Source organism: Marmota monax, unplaced genomic scaffold, assembly GCF_021218885.2.
Source record: "Marmota monax isolate L192 unplaced genomic scaffold, Marmota_monax_Labrador192_F-V1.1 WCK01_AAM20220418_F8-fsc00059, whole genome shotgun sequence".
In the NCBI taxonomy this organism is placed as follows: domain Eukaryota; kingdom Metazoa; phylum Chordata; class Mammalia; order Rodentia; family Sciuridae; genus Marmota; species Marmota monax.
In genome coordinates, this window is record NW_026693595.1 from 1,204,791 (window position 1) to 1,221,498 (window position 16,708).

At 38.1% G+C, this 16,708-nt stretch overlaps 1 protein-coding gene across 3 annotated transcripts in view; it reads right to left on the bottom strand.

The window, feature by feature from the left end:
- Pcsk5 (proprotein convertase subtilisin/kexin type 5) overlaps positions 1 to 16,708 on the bottom strand; it is a 449,712-nt gene that overhangs the window by 313,291 nt on the left and 119,713 nt on the right. For all 3 annotated transcript variants that reach the window (XM_046459433.2, XM_046459431.2, XM_046459435.2), the window contains exons 4-5: positions 7,052 to 7,195; positions 4,230 to 4,306 (exon numbers count right to left, since the gene is read on the bottom strand). In XM_046459433.2, the coding sequence (XP_046315389.1) occupies positions 4,230 to 4,306; positions 7,052 to 7,195 (221 nt within the window). The remainder of the gene's footprint in view (positions 1 to 4,229; positions 4,307 to 7,051; positions 7,196 to 16,708) is intronic.

Here is a 16,708-nt window from a genome sequence, read left to right on the forward strand (position 1 = left end):
TTTCTATGGCTTAATCAGAGAGAGAACATTTAACAGGGAGCAACCCAGGGAAGGACTGATCTAACTCAGACATCAATAATTCATTTATCAGAAATAGAGTAGTGGTATGAGATGCCAGGAGACTGTTTTGTTTGTAGGGAGGTATTTTTTTATTTTAAGCCCATAAGAATGCAAAGCTGATATGAATGAAGGCAAAGCTAACTCTGAAGACAAGGTTTTATGGTCTCTTCTCCTAGTGTTATTTCTTTAGCATCAGTTATTGGGGTTTGCTATACCTCAAGTTATTGAGACTTCAAAAAGTGACAAGTAAAAAAATTTTATAACAACTTTTATACTTCAGAGGTGTTTTCATCACTCCAAAGCTTTGGCACCAGAAATGTAATCACAGGAGACTAACAGACATCATTTGCATGAGGTTTTGAAGGTATACTATATATGCTCCATTAGCCCTGAAAATCCTTCAGGCATTAGAGTTTCTTACTGTCATCTCCAAGTTCAACCCAAGCACTTGGCACAGAACCACTTCACACAGCAAGGTATCAATGAATACTTGTTGAATGGATGAACAAATACATCCAAGCATGAAGATTCCAAACATGCTCTGAAGCCACTCTTCTGATTGAGCAATGTGCAGACATTTGCATATCATATGCCTCAACTTCCTGATTCCAATGATGACTAGAGATTTCTCACATTCACCATCTTATTTCCAATTTAAGCCCTCATACTTCATGGAGGTAGGTGGGAAAAAACAGACTGCGGACTGAGTGAGTCACACCTTCCAGCCCTTAAACAGAAAAATCTAAACTTCTAACCCTAGAAGAAAAAGACTTCCAAGTCTTAATTTAGATTTGAAATGTTCATATGCACACATATTTTGAGATAATTATAATTTTTAACTGATTATAAAGAATTAGATATATGAGTAGAACACATAATTACAATGATAACAGTTATAATTATCTACTACTTATTATGTACTCAGCTTGGGGTTCTACACATTTTATTGTTATTCTTTAGATGTAAGTATTTTTATATCATTTTAGGGATTAAAAAAAATACCAAAGCCCAGAGTAATTAGACTCAAAGAATGATAAAGCAAATCACTCCAGGAGATCCAGGGCTAAAAGTCAATTCTTCCAAATTACAAACCCACTCGTAATTCCTAATGCTATGTGAGTTCTATCCAAACAGAATTATCCATTTATGGATGCACGCTTGAAGTCAGATCTATCAATCATGTCTATCAATATGGCCTCAAAGGTAGAGAGGATATTTTAACCACAAATGCCTGAATACATGCTTTTGGTCAGTCAAGATTAAAACAAACAAACAAACAAACAAACAAAAACAAAAACAGAGCTACCGAGAGGAGCTAAAGGGACATCAGGAGACAGCTAACTTCCATAAAACAGAGGTATGGAATGCTGGTTCGAAAATGCCATATTTCACTGTCAAGACTACAAACCTAAGCACACATCTGGAACAATGCTGGGGTCCTCCAGCAAACTCCCGCTGCACTCAATGAACCATGAAGAGTGCTTAGAATGGGTCAAAACAGGACACACTAGAACACCCTAGAGAGAGCATGACCTCAGGGATTCTTCATGAACAAAAGACTTAAAACAAAAGTCTTGGGGAGTGGCCAAGTTTTAAAGGAATCCTTACAAAGAACAAGGTTGTAAAAGAGTAGTGTGTAAAAAGCCATCAAAGTTGGTCCTCAAAGAATGTCTATGCATAGACATCATGGTTAGGGAGGTTAGCCAGAACAGACACACCCTCAGAGAACAGTTGCTACCCCCAGTGAGAATTTCAAAGCAAAACCACCACACACAGGTTTAGATACATACAACTAGTTACAGGGATTAGCACATTGGTCTTAGGTTTCTACCTGTTCCTTTATATTCTGCACAAGAATTACTTTAGGTGTTAATATGATCTAGACTTTCTTATAGTTTTCCTGCTTCTCTTTTGACCATACAATTATTAATGTGGTAAATTTAGTGAATGTATATAACAGTTCTGCTATAATGTATGCCTTAAAACACCAATTTTATCCAACATGATTGATATATAAGGGAATATTCTGAGCATATGTGAAATCTGCATTTGTTTAGATAGGATTTTGTCACAGAAACTCTAGGTGAATGCAGAAAACACGCCCAGATGAACCGAACCTCATAGGAGTACATAAAACACAAAGAGCCATGCGTCTTAGAGGCACAGCAGTCCACACTTAGCCACATCTGGTACTGCAACTTCTGTGTGTTCTCTGATAACCCTCCTCCCACTCCTCCCTATAATAACTGGAAAGCTGCCATTCTTCTGACAAGGGCCATCCTGGGGTGGGAGACATCGCCCTCCATTCTGCTTAACTTTAACCTCTTTCTCTCTGCCTGTTGTATATTTTTCCTGTTTATTCTATGTCTTTTATTCTTGGTTTTCACATTGATCTCTTCTTCTCTTACTCTTTTTCTCTTGTACACAGGGTAGAAAGCAAATGAGAGTAGATATAATGAACATACACTTCTATAGGCACACGTCAAGTTCTTGATCATGGTTAAGTGCCACTTTTAAAGTAGTTTTAATTATTTCTTAACTACCATTTTATTAGATCCCTATCGTGTGTGTGTGTGTGTGTGTGTGTGTGAGAGAGAGAGAGAGAGAGAGAGAGAGAGAGAGAGAGACAGAGACTGATGATGTTTGAGTATTAGACTCCAACTCAATGTTTTCATCACTCTGTGTTTTAGGATTTGGCAGAGTGCTATTGTTTTTAGGAGTGCATATCAGGAATGCATATGTAGCATGACAGAAGAACAAACTATATATTGAAATTTATCAGAGTTATTTTTTATTAAGACTACTTTTTGAAAAGTTTTAGATTCACAGCAAAACTGAGAGGAAGGCAGATATTTTCCATATTCCCACACATGCAAACCATTAGTGCCTTTTTAAGTACTGAGTGATTCAAGTCTCTTTTTCATTGTTTCATGCTAGTTTATAAATTAGGACAAAAAACATCAGCTCTTGTTGTCTGAAACTCTAACCCCTTGTGTAAAATTCACTCAACATTACAATCTAGACAATAACAATCAGGTCTAAAAGGAAACTATCCAGTTTAATTTAGCCACTTTCTTGTTTTGTTCGGAAGTTCTGGAAAAGTTTATATCAATTTGTATATTAAAGCTTTCACCACAGTCATATTAACTTGGTTGTTAATATTAACAAATAGCATATTTCTACAGCTACTTTGTTAAGACTTCTTTGTAGATGGGGAAAAAAACACATACAGAGTCACAATTTTTCTAGGTCATATGCTTTTATCTAAATTTATTGACTTACTTAAATACTACTAGCTGAGAAGTTTCCCCTAGAGGAAAAAAAAAAAGAGATTGCAAATAGCACATAATAGATGAGCAGGACCATTTTCCTTACAACTTTTGTGATCCCAGCCTAAAACAGGTAAATAAACGTTCATATGAAAATATCTAAATCACAGCATTATCCTGGAGGAGCTTTTCAGTAAAAGTGGGGGGAACGTTAATTAATGTGATATACTGATTAGAAATACCAACTAAAAGGATCTGGGTCGTTAAAAGTAAGAAAAACAACTCACACTGACTTACTGAGGAATGTTAAAATAATCTATCATCTAATGGATGCACTATTTCATTTGCATTCACTATAAACTAGTATAGGAACTGGAAAGTGAAAATGGGCCTCTTGGTTGTGGAAGGACATAAGAAAGACAATGCCTTCCCCAGATGGTAACAATTCTTCTAAGTGTTTCCTATATATTAGTGGAAACCTAATCACAGAGAAGAGAGCAAAGGAGAAACAAAATAATAAAGCCCCCGATAGTGGCCTCAAATGTAGTAGCCCATCAAATTTGTTGAATTTAGGAGAATCAAATAACTCTCTTTGGGGGTACTTTTGCCTCTCCCATTAGTACCACTATCTTTAAACAAATGGGGTGAGGACGGTGAGGGTGATGTCCTCCAATTCAATTTACAAGATATGGAAATGCTGAGCCATTCCCCAGGGTTCTCTCTGCAACCTTTCTTAATTTGTGAACCTCTCCTTTTTATTACTCATAAACTTTGCTGAAAAGACACCTTTTCATTTTGCAGTAAATTAGGCCCATTGGTTACCAAGCATTTCAAGAACATACTTCCCTTAGCATGAGCAGAAAACCTAACTCCTGCCACCACCCTTGACTTGAGCCTTACTTGTTCTCATTGCTTGCGTCGTAACGAGGCATTGGGTCCAAGTCATTCCCATTCACATCACAACTTGCCAGAGCATCCTATGGCCATGGAGGAGAGAGCGAGAGAAAAGAAATGGACAATCATTAATTAGCCAGTGACCTACGGGCTCCCACAATCTTAAACACATTTCTGCTAGAGAGTAATTAGGTTAACTAATAACTCATGGTTCACTGGTGTCAGGATGCCTTAGGGAGGGTCTGCTGGTTTAGTAATTATCAATGCTGCATTTTCCCCCTCATGGTGAAGAAGTGTTCAAAACAGACCAAGGAGAAAACTGCTTCATTATGCCATCACTGTTCTCAGTGCACCTGGAATGACCCAGGTCATGACATGTGTGTGTGTTTCAAACATGTCCTTTTCCACTAAGTACAACTCAAATATCTAGAAGCAAAGTGATTTATTCTCCAGATTCACTCCTTATTCCTTACTTGAATTTTTGAACTTGTTAACTTCTTTATCATAATTAAGGATTTTAGAAGGCAAAAATTATTCATATATAATTGACAAGCCAACTAAAAATCAATATTGGATATTTATTCCATTAAGTACCTTGGGACCCCTATTAAACATTTGTCTGCATTCAGATATTGTATCTCCTATAAAAAAGGAAGCCTGTAATTCAGACTTTACTAATACTCAAGGGCTTTTGGACTAACCAAAATGATGAATAAAGTTTTCTTATGCTGAGGTTACAAAATGAGGATACAGAACCTCCAAAACCGAAGTTAGATTTGTTTGCTTTTAAAACAGACACTAGTATGGCAATATGTAAATCAATGGATGTGTAACTGATGTAATTCTGCAATCTGTATATGGGGTAAAAATGGGAGTTCATAACCCACTTGAATCAAAGTGTGAAATATGATATATCAAGAAATTTGTAATGTTTTGAACAACCAACAATAAAAAATTAAAAATAAATAAATAAATAGAAATTGCTATCTAAGATAGAAAAAAAAATACTTATGATGGGGTTGGGGTTGGGGTTCATTGGCAGAGTGCTTGCCTCGCACATGTGAGGCACTGGGTTCGATCCTCAGCACCACATAAAAATGAATAAACAAAATAAAGATTTTGCATCCGTCTATAGCTAAAAAATATTTTTTTAAAAATACTTATGAAAGGGATGGGATTGTGGCTCAATGATAGAACACTTGCCTAGCATGTGTGAGGCACTGAGTTCGATCCTCAGCACCACATATAAATAAATAAATAAAACAAAGGTCCACCAACATCCAAAAAACATATTTAAAAAAATACTCATGAAAAATTTCCAGATACTATAAAGAATTTACTGGATCATTACCATTGTTCAAATTTATACCACCACAGACAGCTTACTTTAAGACGTTTGAAATTTCCTTATGCCTTATGATTCCCAATTTCAATGTTTCCAAAATCTTTGTTTTCTGTATTTATCAAAAGGCTCATGTTTCTGAAATAACTTTTAGTGCACAGAACTTGAAATGTTTGAGGGAATTCAGGAAAATATATTACATGTAAAGCTGGTAAGGTTCTGCTTCCTGTACAAAGGGGGCCCTGTAACTGCTCTTTGTGGCCATGAAAGCATAAAGGATTCTGCACTGACTCTAATATAACAATTTTAGTTATAAGAAAACAGAGGACTCAAACAGGTTAATTTCTACCTTGTTTTTGAATGAACCAAACAAAAACTGGAACCCAAGTCTTCTGATACTTCCTCTAGTATGTTTTCCCTACTCCCCTCCGGCTCCAACATAAGAACTCAGAGGGAACCAGCACTGCTAATTATACAGGTAATTTTAGAGAATTTTCTTTTGAGGGAAAATAAGAAAAAAGGTAAAGATTGCAATCACATTAAGTGAAGGCTTTTCATATATAATCAAAGTAGGTGTCTGTAGGGGGGAACAGCAGCACACAGCAAAATCCTCCGTGCATGTGACGAGAAAGACATCTCTGCTGAAGCATAGGCAGCCATAGTTCTGATTCTACATCTGACCTTGGATTACTCCCTTCAGTCTTTATGCCTCAATTTCTTTACCCATCAAATGAGGAGATTAAACTGTAGTTCCTCTTAAGCTTCAAAATTCTGTGCTGTGGAGGTAGCTTGAATACAGGGTGAGGATAGCCTGCTGTCACTCATCTCTTTTTGTTCAAAGGAGAACTAAATGAATCTGCAGTTCCTTCCTAAGAAGGGAGATTGACGATTCCTACAGACTTACTGGGAGGCTAATCACTACTATCCTTAAAAGAGGAGAGGTAGAGGGGCTGTGATTGTGGCTCAGTGGTAGAGTATTTGCCTAGCACCTGTGAGGCAATGGGTTCGATTCGTAGCACCACATAAAAATAAATAAAATAAAGGTATTGTGTCCATTTACAACTAAAAAGTTTAAAAGAACAAAACAGTAGAGGAGCGAAAGAAAGGTACCAACAAAATAACTTGAGAATATTTCTAAGTCTACTTTTTTTTTCCATAAAAGAAACAAAAGATGTCACCTGGCTGGTTGGCTGAATGGTTGAGAAGAGCAGGTGTTGCTGGTAGCAGATGGTGTTGGTGGTGGAGTTTCTGCTCCCTGATCACTTTCTTTTTGTAGGTCACAGTATCAAGGGCACCCAAAAGTGAAAAACTGTTATCTCACGCTTCCTGTACTTTAAGAGCTCACTTTTTACAAGAAAGAAGTAAAACACAGAGCCTATTGTATCTGTTGTTACATTGTTCAGTAGCAATCCCCCTTTCTGATAATCCTAACATGGGTCCTCCTCCTAAGAAGGAGGGGAGACTTCCAACCGCAGCAAACACTCACATAGTTTTGCATCAGATCAGGATGAGTTCTCTCAATGCCATCGTCCAGGATGGTCACCACAATGTTCTTTCCTGTGTATCCTCTCTTCCAGGCTCCTTCAATATTCATATCTGATTGGCAGGGATGTGTGTTGTCACTGCAGTGCTGAAGAAAGAAAGAGACATGGCAGATTACTAAATAGTGAAGAGACAGGGGAATTACCCATTTGTTAAGACAACACATTAAATTAATGGCAATATGGTAGATTGCCTGGTAGCACAGAAGCAGGACTCCCAGCATAATGACAGGGGAAGATGGGAAAGAGAGATGTGGGAAAAGCAAGTAAGAATCTGCCACCAGCTGCGATCTGTTCTGGTACCATAAATCCTTTGAAAAAACATAAAAATAAAGTACATCTCAACAACGTCATAAGGAAGATATCATTTATTGTTGGCATGTATTAATGAGTCATAGTCATCGTAAAATTTCATTTATAAACCCAAACCAGGTAACTGAAGAACATACTTAGCCAGGCACCTAGGAGCCAATTCAGCCACACTGGAACTCACACAGGTGTCTTTTGTACAGTTAGCCAGAGATGTGCTACTATGAGAAACCCATGAATGAGAAAAAATAACAGGTTTTCCAAACTTCTTTCACTAAATTAACAACGGCTGCTCTATCATAATGTATTGAGATAGACAGACTCAAACAATAATACTTTAAGAAGGGGGAAAAAATAGTGCAAAGTCCAGAAAAGTGCTCTACACAAGAAAATGCATGTGAGGCTTTCAAGGAGCAGGCTGTAAAACATGGAACCTTGGTTCATTATGTGCAGAAACGTCATTCTGCAATGGCTACAACGTACATCCATACTGAAAAGGAAATTAAGCCAGCAGCTTTTCCTGATATGATTTACTAGCAACTGTCCAACCCACACCATTGTTCCTTTAAAGTCCATCTCTTTGAAATATCCCCTCTGAGTGGTGCTGCTTTCCAGGTTCTTAAGGCTCCAGAGAGGAAAAAAGGAAAAGAAATGTGCTGCTCTATGATGCCATGGCAACACCAGCCACCCCAGGCCTGTAGCTATTCACTCCTTTCCTCCTGTAACAAACAGTTCAGCATTTAGGGATGGCAAAGAATGCCAAGCTTTCTATGCTGTAAGCACAACAGAGACCTGACTGCCACTGATTCATTTAACACACACTTTATTGAGTGCCTACTACAGGCCGTACAGCTTTGAACAAGGTACCTGACTGAGGTCCTTGGCCTAAAGGGGAGAACACAGAAAATAAAGGAGCAAATAAGTGATCTTGGTTTTTCCGTACTTAAAGAGGGTGATATTACGGTGAATGCTTAGGGGTCTCAGTATACTTCTTCAGGTGGGATGGTCAGAAAAAGGACTTCAGTCTCTGAGAAAGTGAAATGCGAGCGGAGACAAGACTAATGAGAAAGAGGTGGTCTGCCCAAGAACTTGGGGGCAGGCATCCTGTAGGCAGTGAAAAACTGTTATCTTGCGCTTGGTGAGAAACAAGGTGATTATTTCTGGAAAGAACAGTACAGAAGAATGCAGCCTAGAAAGGGAGGCAAGGCTGGATCACTGAGGGCTTTGTTGGCCATGACTGGGCTTTGATTCTAGGTAAACCCCCAAGAGAAGCTCCTTTCTTTCCAAACCTCTTCCCCGCAAATCGAATGCTAACCAGTGACAGATGCCTCCAATGGTCTTGGACATGATTTTGTTCACTAAATAAGACAGAGTCTTATTTGTGCTATTAATACATTTGAATAGAATAAAAGATTCATTCTACAAAAACAGGTACCCACGTATATCAATTTCATAGGGAATAGGACTTACATTTTTATGGAAATTGTCATGTTTTCTTACATCCTCACTTCTGATCCTGACACCTGAAGCCCTGTACATATATGCTTCGCTATCTACTGATCTGAATTCCTTTCCCTTCCTTCCTCCAGTTTTCTGGACACAACTCTGGACCCACCTCCTTTCACAAAGCCTTCTTTGGCTATTTTATCATTTCCTCTTCTTTGACCTTAGGAACACACATGTGTGCCCATGCATACATACAAGCATGCATACTGCTCTACACAATTCAACTTCTTCTAGCTAAATTCCAAAGAACTATTGATGGTGTGTGAATTCTATCTCCCTGACTGAATAAAACTAAGTCTAATCAAGGATTTTCAAAATACTGGTTAATTACAGATCAGAAAAGAGGGCATATTCTCAACTTTACTTCCAAGCCCAAAGCTGCCATTACACTGACTGCTTTCACCTCTTCAGAGACACCCCCTAATGCTCTGTTAACAGAATGATCATAAACAATGGTGTCAATTTCTGAAATAACTACTTTTTTCAGAAGTCTGACTCTGGCCAAGAGTGTGGCCTTTCCTCACCAAATATTTTAATTTAACACAAAGCAACCTTGACAGGTCTCCATTTCATTTTCTTTTCAAAACCTACTGTGACCACCTGTACTATCGATTGTGACAGGGAGTGATGTTATTGTGGCCAAGAGGTGGGCTGGAGGAAGGAAATGCACAGGAAATGGGTAGCCCACAAATGTGATAACCGTCCTGGGGTGGAGGGACGCTGCCTGAAATTGTAATTATGAAAACAGAAGAAAGCCAGTGTCTATGGAAAACATGTGTGTTAAAAGTGAAGCAACTAGTTTTCCTTTTTCCACTCTGCTTTTATTGAATCTGATTTTACCATTAAATATTTTGGTACCACTTTTTTTTTTTAAACAAATCCACCACCATGGTATTAGTGGGAGGTGAAGGAGAGGAAATATCTCATGGATAAATTCATTTAGATGATCTTATACAGCAGGTGGCCCAAATATCAAAGGTAAAGAGTTAATCAAAGCATACAGTGCTTCTTGCAAATAAGTAATACATCAGAGGACACTTAAATCAGAACACATAAATGCTCGAGGTGAAATTTGTTTGATTTTTGGTGCTAAGATTGAACTCAAGGTAGCTCTATCACAGTTATATCCTCAGTTCTATTTATTTTTTATTTTATTTTGAGACAAAGTCTCACTAAGTTGCTAATGCTGGCCTTGAACTTGCGATCCTCCTGCCTCAGCCTTCTGAGTTGCTAGGATTATAGGTATACACCATTGCACCCAGCAGAACCTTAGACTTTTAACACATTTCCAGTGCTCCAGGCTTCCAAATGTGTTTCTAATGTTGTTTCATGTACCCAAGATATGTAGAGAGGAAAGACTATGGAAAATACAGATGTCTCTCAAAACTGACCAAAGACAGGAGTGAATTCATCATTTCCTCTACTGTCTGATTAAAACGGTCTTTAAACTGAACCTTATTCACTTGCCAGGAATCCATGTGATGGCAGCCACCCAAAGGTAGATGAAACACATATGGACCACGATTCCCTCATCCATGGTCAACCACATTGAGAAATGTCTGCTGGGGTTGGAACTAAAGACTGGCAGCTGAAACTGTGTCGCCATCTATGCAGCCCCATAGGGGCCAGTCAGGAACTTCAGAACATTGACAATGGAAAAAAAAAATATATGTATGTCTACAGGATATGCAAGATAAATATAGTAAATGTATGCACTTTCAATTCTGAATAATGTGCTATATTTCAATAATGATCTGTGCCTAGAAGATGAAGTATTTAGAAACAACACTGGGAGTAAAAAACAAAATATCCTGCAGAAACAATGGCTGTCACCAAGGTCTCCCACTTTCTTACCCATAAAAGCTTTTATGCCTTTTAGGAATGCAATTTTAAAGAGCTGATTCTGTAATTTTAAGAAACTGGCTTTTTCCCTACCAGGGTTACGAGCTATTCTGCTTATAAATGACTATGGGCGAGTCCACATCTCTCATGTCTTCATAAACATTCTACAGTGTTTGCTCAATGAAAGAACAGTTTATTAAACACCTGTTATGTTCTCGCTATCGTTTTCTTTAGACTAAGGGGAGGGGAAATATTCAACATCATTCTTTTTCAACTTCCATAAGCTCTGAAGTCTGAGGGCTTCCAAAGAACAGCCCTTTGGCGGGGGTGGCAGGATGAAGGGGTGCTGTAGATCAAACCCGGGGCCTTGTACATGCTATGCAAGCACTGTACCACTGAGCTGTATACCTCTGGCCCTCAAAATGCCATTTGTATGCTGTCAGTATCTGCTAACTTTGAAAACATCTGCTGTTCATTATTATACAGTAGCTCATAAGACTGCATCCCTGACTATGCAATATTAGTAAGAAAACAGAACTACATGCACAAAAATCTGTTCCAAATACAAATTAAGAAACAGAACAAGACAATTCAGTAAAAATATATACATATATATTTGAAAATTCTCATAAAATTTGGAGCTTAAGAGATGTAGAAAATAGAATTGATATTAATTATTAACATATTTGCAGTGGCCTGGGCTTCTAAATATGTGAAAATATAACTAATGTCTACTAGGTCCTTACCATGGCCAAATATTTCACTAATCAGTGTATGTGGATAGCACCATTGAAGACTTAGAACACCCATTTGAAAGGGGTGTTTTCATTATATGCTTTCAACAGATAAAGCAAATGAGACTTAATCAATCTATGTAAAGTTCTGTAATTCAAATGTGTGGTCAATAGTGGAACTGGAATTCAGACTCAAGCCATCTGACACCAGGGCACAGGACTATGGAAAGTCTTAGGCAAAAAATTGAAACAGAAAGGGCTTAGAGCAGGGTCAAACATTCGAATGATGGGATAAGGAGTGGACGTCGGAGAACACATCTCCAGTAATCAAAAAACTGAAATCCCACTGGCTTTAGCAGGATGACAGTGCATTCGAGGGATAGAGTAGAATATAGTCAGATAAGACTTTAGAGATTTTCTACGTTTTCCTTATTCGTTTTTTTTTTTTTTTTTTTTTTTGGTACTACAGCTTTCTTAGGAAATGCCAAGTTTTTATATGACTACTTTCAATAACAGGAAGTTCACTTGTTTAATTCAATGACCAATGACATGTTAGTACACCTGGTCTTTAAAAAAAAAAAAAAAAGTAGCTCTTGGGCTGGGGTTGTGGCTCAGTGGTAGAGCACTTGCCTAGCATGCATGAGGCATTGGATTCAATACTCAGCACCACATTAACAACAAAAACAAAAACCTAAATAAACAAAATAAAAGTATTGTGTCCATCTACAACTAAAAATATTTTTTTAAAAGCCCTCATTTATATTGTTTCCCAACTACCATGGTATAAATACTCACATCGTGACTAGTTGTAAACCAACACAATCATACAATTCCTGAATGTGCAACACAAATCTTCCATGAGCTGTTAGAAGGTGGGACCATCATAGTCCTGGAAGCAGCCCACTATGGGTTAGTTCTGCTCCATTTCTGATGAGATCTGACATCTGCTTCCCAGTACCTGGGAATCACTGGGAGGCACCTAAGCTCAGCACTCCCTTTGTGTTTTCAGGCAATTATTTCACTCCTTCTCATATTTGTTTGCAAAAGTCATTCTTAAATCTTTCTTTCTCAAGTTTACCTAAACCTTTGTGAAGCCTCTGAGTCTTTGTGAGGAAGGTCCTAGCTGATGGGCTCTCCATCAGGTAATATGGAGCAGACACCCTGGGTCTCCAAAACTGTAGATGTGTACAAGTTCATGATAATCTATACTAAGCTTGGTTAGGGTCTAAGTTTTTTACCACTATCTCTACAGGCCAGTTTAGTAGACTTCAAATCACAAAAATGCCCTGACCAAAACAGATCCAAAGATAATTGTTCAATTTGTGGATTATGCAGAAATTCCAAGGGAGGCTAGTATGTTTCAACAACACCAACTCCAACAGAGCAGCTAAGGATGTGAGCTAAGGGAAGCAAGCAGAGGAGAGTTTTCATTCCACCTCTACTTCTTTCCAACTTCAATATCCTAAAATCCTAAAACTGATCTGTCCTTTGAACACAGAGAATAGTCATGAAGGTGAGAGAAGACAAAGTACAAAACAAATAGCTGCTGTTGGTGTGATCGTGCTGTGGCTGATGACAGCACGTGCATGGGAGTCATCATAATTTAGGGAGGAAAACCTTAGTTGAAAAATAAAATGAAATAAAAAGGAGAGATAGTTTATTGTAAAAGAACAAGATGATTTTCCTCATTGTCTGGGGAGTGACGTTAGACAAACTTAAAAGGGCAATTGATCTGTTTGTGAAAGATAGCAGGAATGACCTTAATGTTCGGGGTCTTGAGCTAGGTTGGGGGATGGAGAACAGGGTTGGGGTACACAAAGAAAGAACAATTCCAATTGCCTTTGTTGTCAAGATTGGTGCCTCCCACCAATCATCCTGTTTTACCCCATATACTGACATAGTATTTCAGTTCTGCTAGAAGCATGGTTCCCACCTACTATAATACAGGTTTGTTTGTTTGTTTGTTTGTTTGGTACTGAGGATTGAACTCAGGGGAACCCAACCACTGGGCCACATCCCCAGCCCTTTTTGTATTTTATTTAGAGACAGGGTCTCACTGAGTTATTTAATGCCTCACTTTTGCTGAGGCTGGCTTTGAACTCGCATCCTCCTAGCTCAGCCTCCTGAGCCACTGGCATTCCAGGCGGGTGCCACCATGGCCCACCTACAATAAGTTTTGACAAAGGATCATTTCTCAAGTTATAAGATGTTTAGCATGTCCCACATAAAACCAAGGAAACATCAAAAAGTAGTGGGTATTGGGAGAACGAGGCTGTGGTATACATGATATGCTTATACACAAGAAAACAGAATAAATGCAGATCCCAAACTCTACTTTAATTGAGGATCAAGAAATTAAAGTGAAGCTGGCAAAGGATAGCCGGATGGTTTTTAGATTGAGTTAAATGGACGTTTCCGTTTTGTGATCCTCTGAATCTTTCAAAATCTGACCCCTCTTGAATTAGAAACTTAACACAACCAATAAGCCAACATAATAAACCAAAAAATATGTCTATCTCCTTTAAAGAATCTTTACATGTCTCATATCAGTGTTTGGATAACTGGTTTCAGTTTTTTCACCTGTCCATGATACTAATGGGTAACTAGCATCTCTAAAATTTAGGGGGCATTGTTTGGCACTAAGAATAAACTTACCTTTTACATGTATAGCCTTCTGCACCTGCCAAGTTCACATTATTATCAAATACCTCAGGTACAAAAACAGAGTCAAGTTTTAGCAATCTGAGTTTGAAACCTGTGCATCCTTCTCTACTGTAATTTTTCCTTCTCACCACATGCAGGTCACTCTACTTGCCACAAACACTGTTCATGTTGTCAAGAACTCGAAGTCTAGTCCATGTTACAGACAAACAAGCTATTATAAAAGCACATGCTAGGCATTATAATGGGGGTTGTCAGGGTACTTTAGGAATATGGAACCTAGTCAGAGGGAAGTATGAGAAGGCTGAGAGAAAATAGCACTGAACCTAAACCCCCAAATATGACTCGACTCAAAAAAAAAAGGCAAGTGAGGGAAGAAGAGGCTGTGTTCTATTCTGGAAAAGGTATGCACTAATCAAAGACAGACTGAGAGTCAACAGAACTAAAAAAAAAAAAAAAAGTCAGTACTCGTTATGGTTTAGATAGGTGGAATCCACCAAAAGCTCCTGTGGGAGACAACGCAAGAAAGTGTAGAGGTGAAATAATTGGATTATGAGAGCTTTAACCCAATCAGTGCATTAATCCCCCTAGTCACCAGGGATCAACTGGTGACTATAGGCAGGTAGGGTGTGGCTGGAGGAGGTGGGGCCAAGGAGTGTGCTTTGGGAGTATATATTTTGGCCTTGTTAAGTACAGCTCTCTCTGCTTTATGGAGTGATTTCTTGAGCTGCTTCCCTCTACCACACCTTTTCACCATGACGTTATACCTGGCCTTAAACTCTTAGGAATGAAGTCAGCCATCTATGGATTCAGACCTCTGAAACCATGAGCCTCCCCCACCGGAAAAAAAAAAAAAAAAATTTCTTTTTAAAAATTGTTCTTGTCAGGACTTTTGGTCACAGCAACAAAAACGTAGACTAAAATAGTATTGCTGGAGGGTGCAGAGTGAAAGAGGTGACGGGGAAATTGAGAAAAACACAAAGAAATAAGACAGAGAGGCACATAGGGAGTGCTTCCCACACAGCCAAAGGTAAGCAACATGTGAAATGATCAGTTTGAGAGAAGCAAAGTGATCCAGAAAGGTAAGAGAAAACAGTCCATCAAGTTGATGCAGCTTATCTAGAAGAGAAATGCTGGCCGAACATGTGGGGAAGAAAGGCCATGGGGACCTTTAAAGATATCAAATATGTGATGCTAAAGCAGGACATTTCAAGTCCAGTGCATTTTTGCTCACCTCCTAACAATTCTCACATCAGTAATCTCTGACTAGACAAGTGCATTATCTTCCCAGTGAAATTAAAAGGCACTTGGAATGGAGCCTGTGTTATACATCTTTAAATCTTTAGAGTTCTCATAAATGAATTCAGCAAAGGAGCAGGATAAAAAATTAACCCCCATAAACCAATTGCATTCCTACGTATCAGTGAAGAATCAACTGAAAGAGAAATTAGAAATCAACTGAAACTATTCCATTCATAAGAGGCTCAAAGAAAATAAATATTTGGGAATCAATCTAACAAAAGAGGTGAAAGATCACTATAATGAGAACTACAGAACACTTTGAAACTACAGAACACAATTTGAAAGAAATTCAAGAACTTAGAAGATGGAAAGGTCTCCCCTGCTAATGGATAGGCAGAATTAATATTGTCAAAATGGCCATACTACCAAAAGTGTTATACAGGTTTAATGCAATTCCTATTAAAATGACATTCTTCATAGAAATAGAAAAACCAGTCATGATATTCATTTAAAAAAATAAGAGACCCAGAATAGCTAAGTAACCTTCAGCAAGAAAAGTGAAGCAGGAGGCATCACAATACCAGACTTCAAATTATACTGCAGAGCTATTGTAATAAAAATGGCATGGTATTGGCACCAAAACAGACAGAAAGACCAATGGTACAGAATAGAAGAAACAGAGACAAACCCACATAAATACAGTTATCTCATACTAGACAAAGGTTCCATAAACATACATTGAAGAAAAGATAGCCTCTTCAACAAATGGTGCTGGGAAAACTGGAAATCCATATGCAGCAATATGAAATTAAACCCCTATTTCTTAAGCTGCATAAAACTCAACTCAAGTGAAATCAAGAATCAATAAATGGGTTGTATCAAACTAAAAAGCTTCTTCACAGCAAAGGAAATAATCAAGAACATGAACAGAGAGCCTACAGAATGGGAGAAAATCTTTGCCACCTGTACCTCAGATAGAGCATTAAGTCTCCAGGTTATATAAAGAAGTCACAAAACTTAACACACACACACAAAAAAAATAAATAAATAAATAAATAAAATAAAATAACCCAATCAATAAATTGGCAAAGGAACTGAACAGACATTCACAAAAGAAGAAATATGAATGGTCAAAAGTATATGAAAAAATGTTCAACATCTCTAGCAATTACCGAAATACAAATTAAAAGTACACTGCGATTTCATCTCACTCCAGTCAGAATGGCAATTACCAAGAATACAAGTAACAATAAATGTTGGCAAGGATGTGGGGGAAAAGGTACACTGATACATTGTTGGTGGGACTGC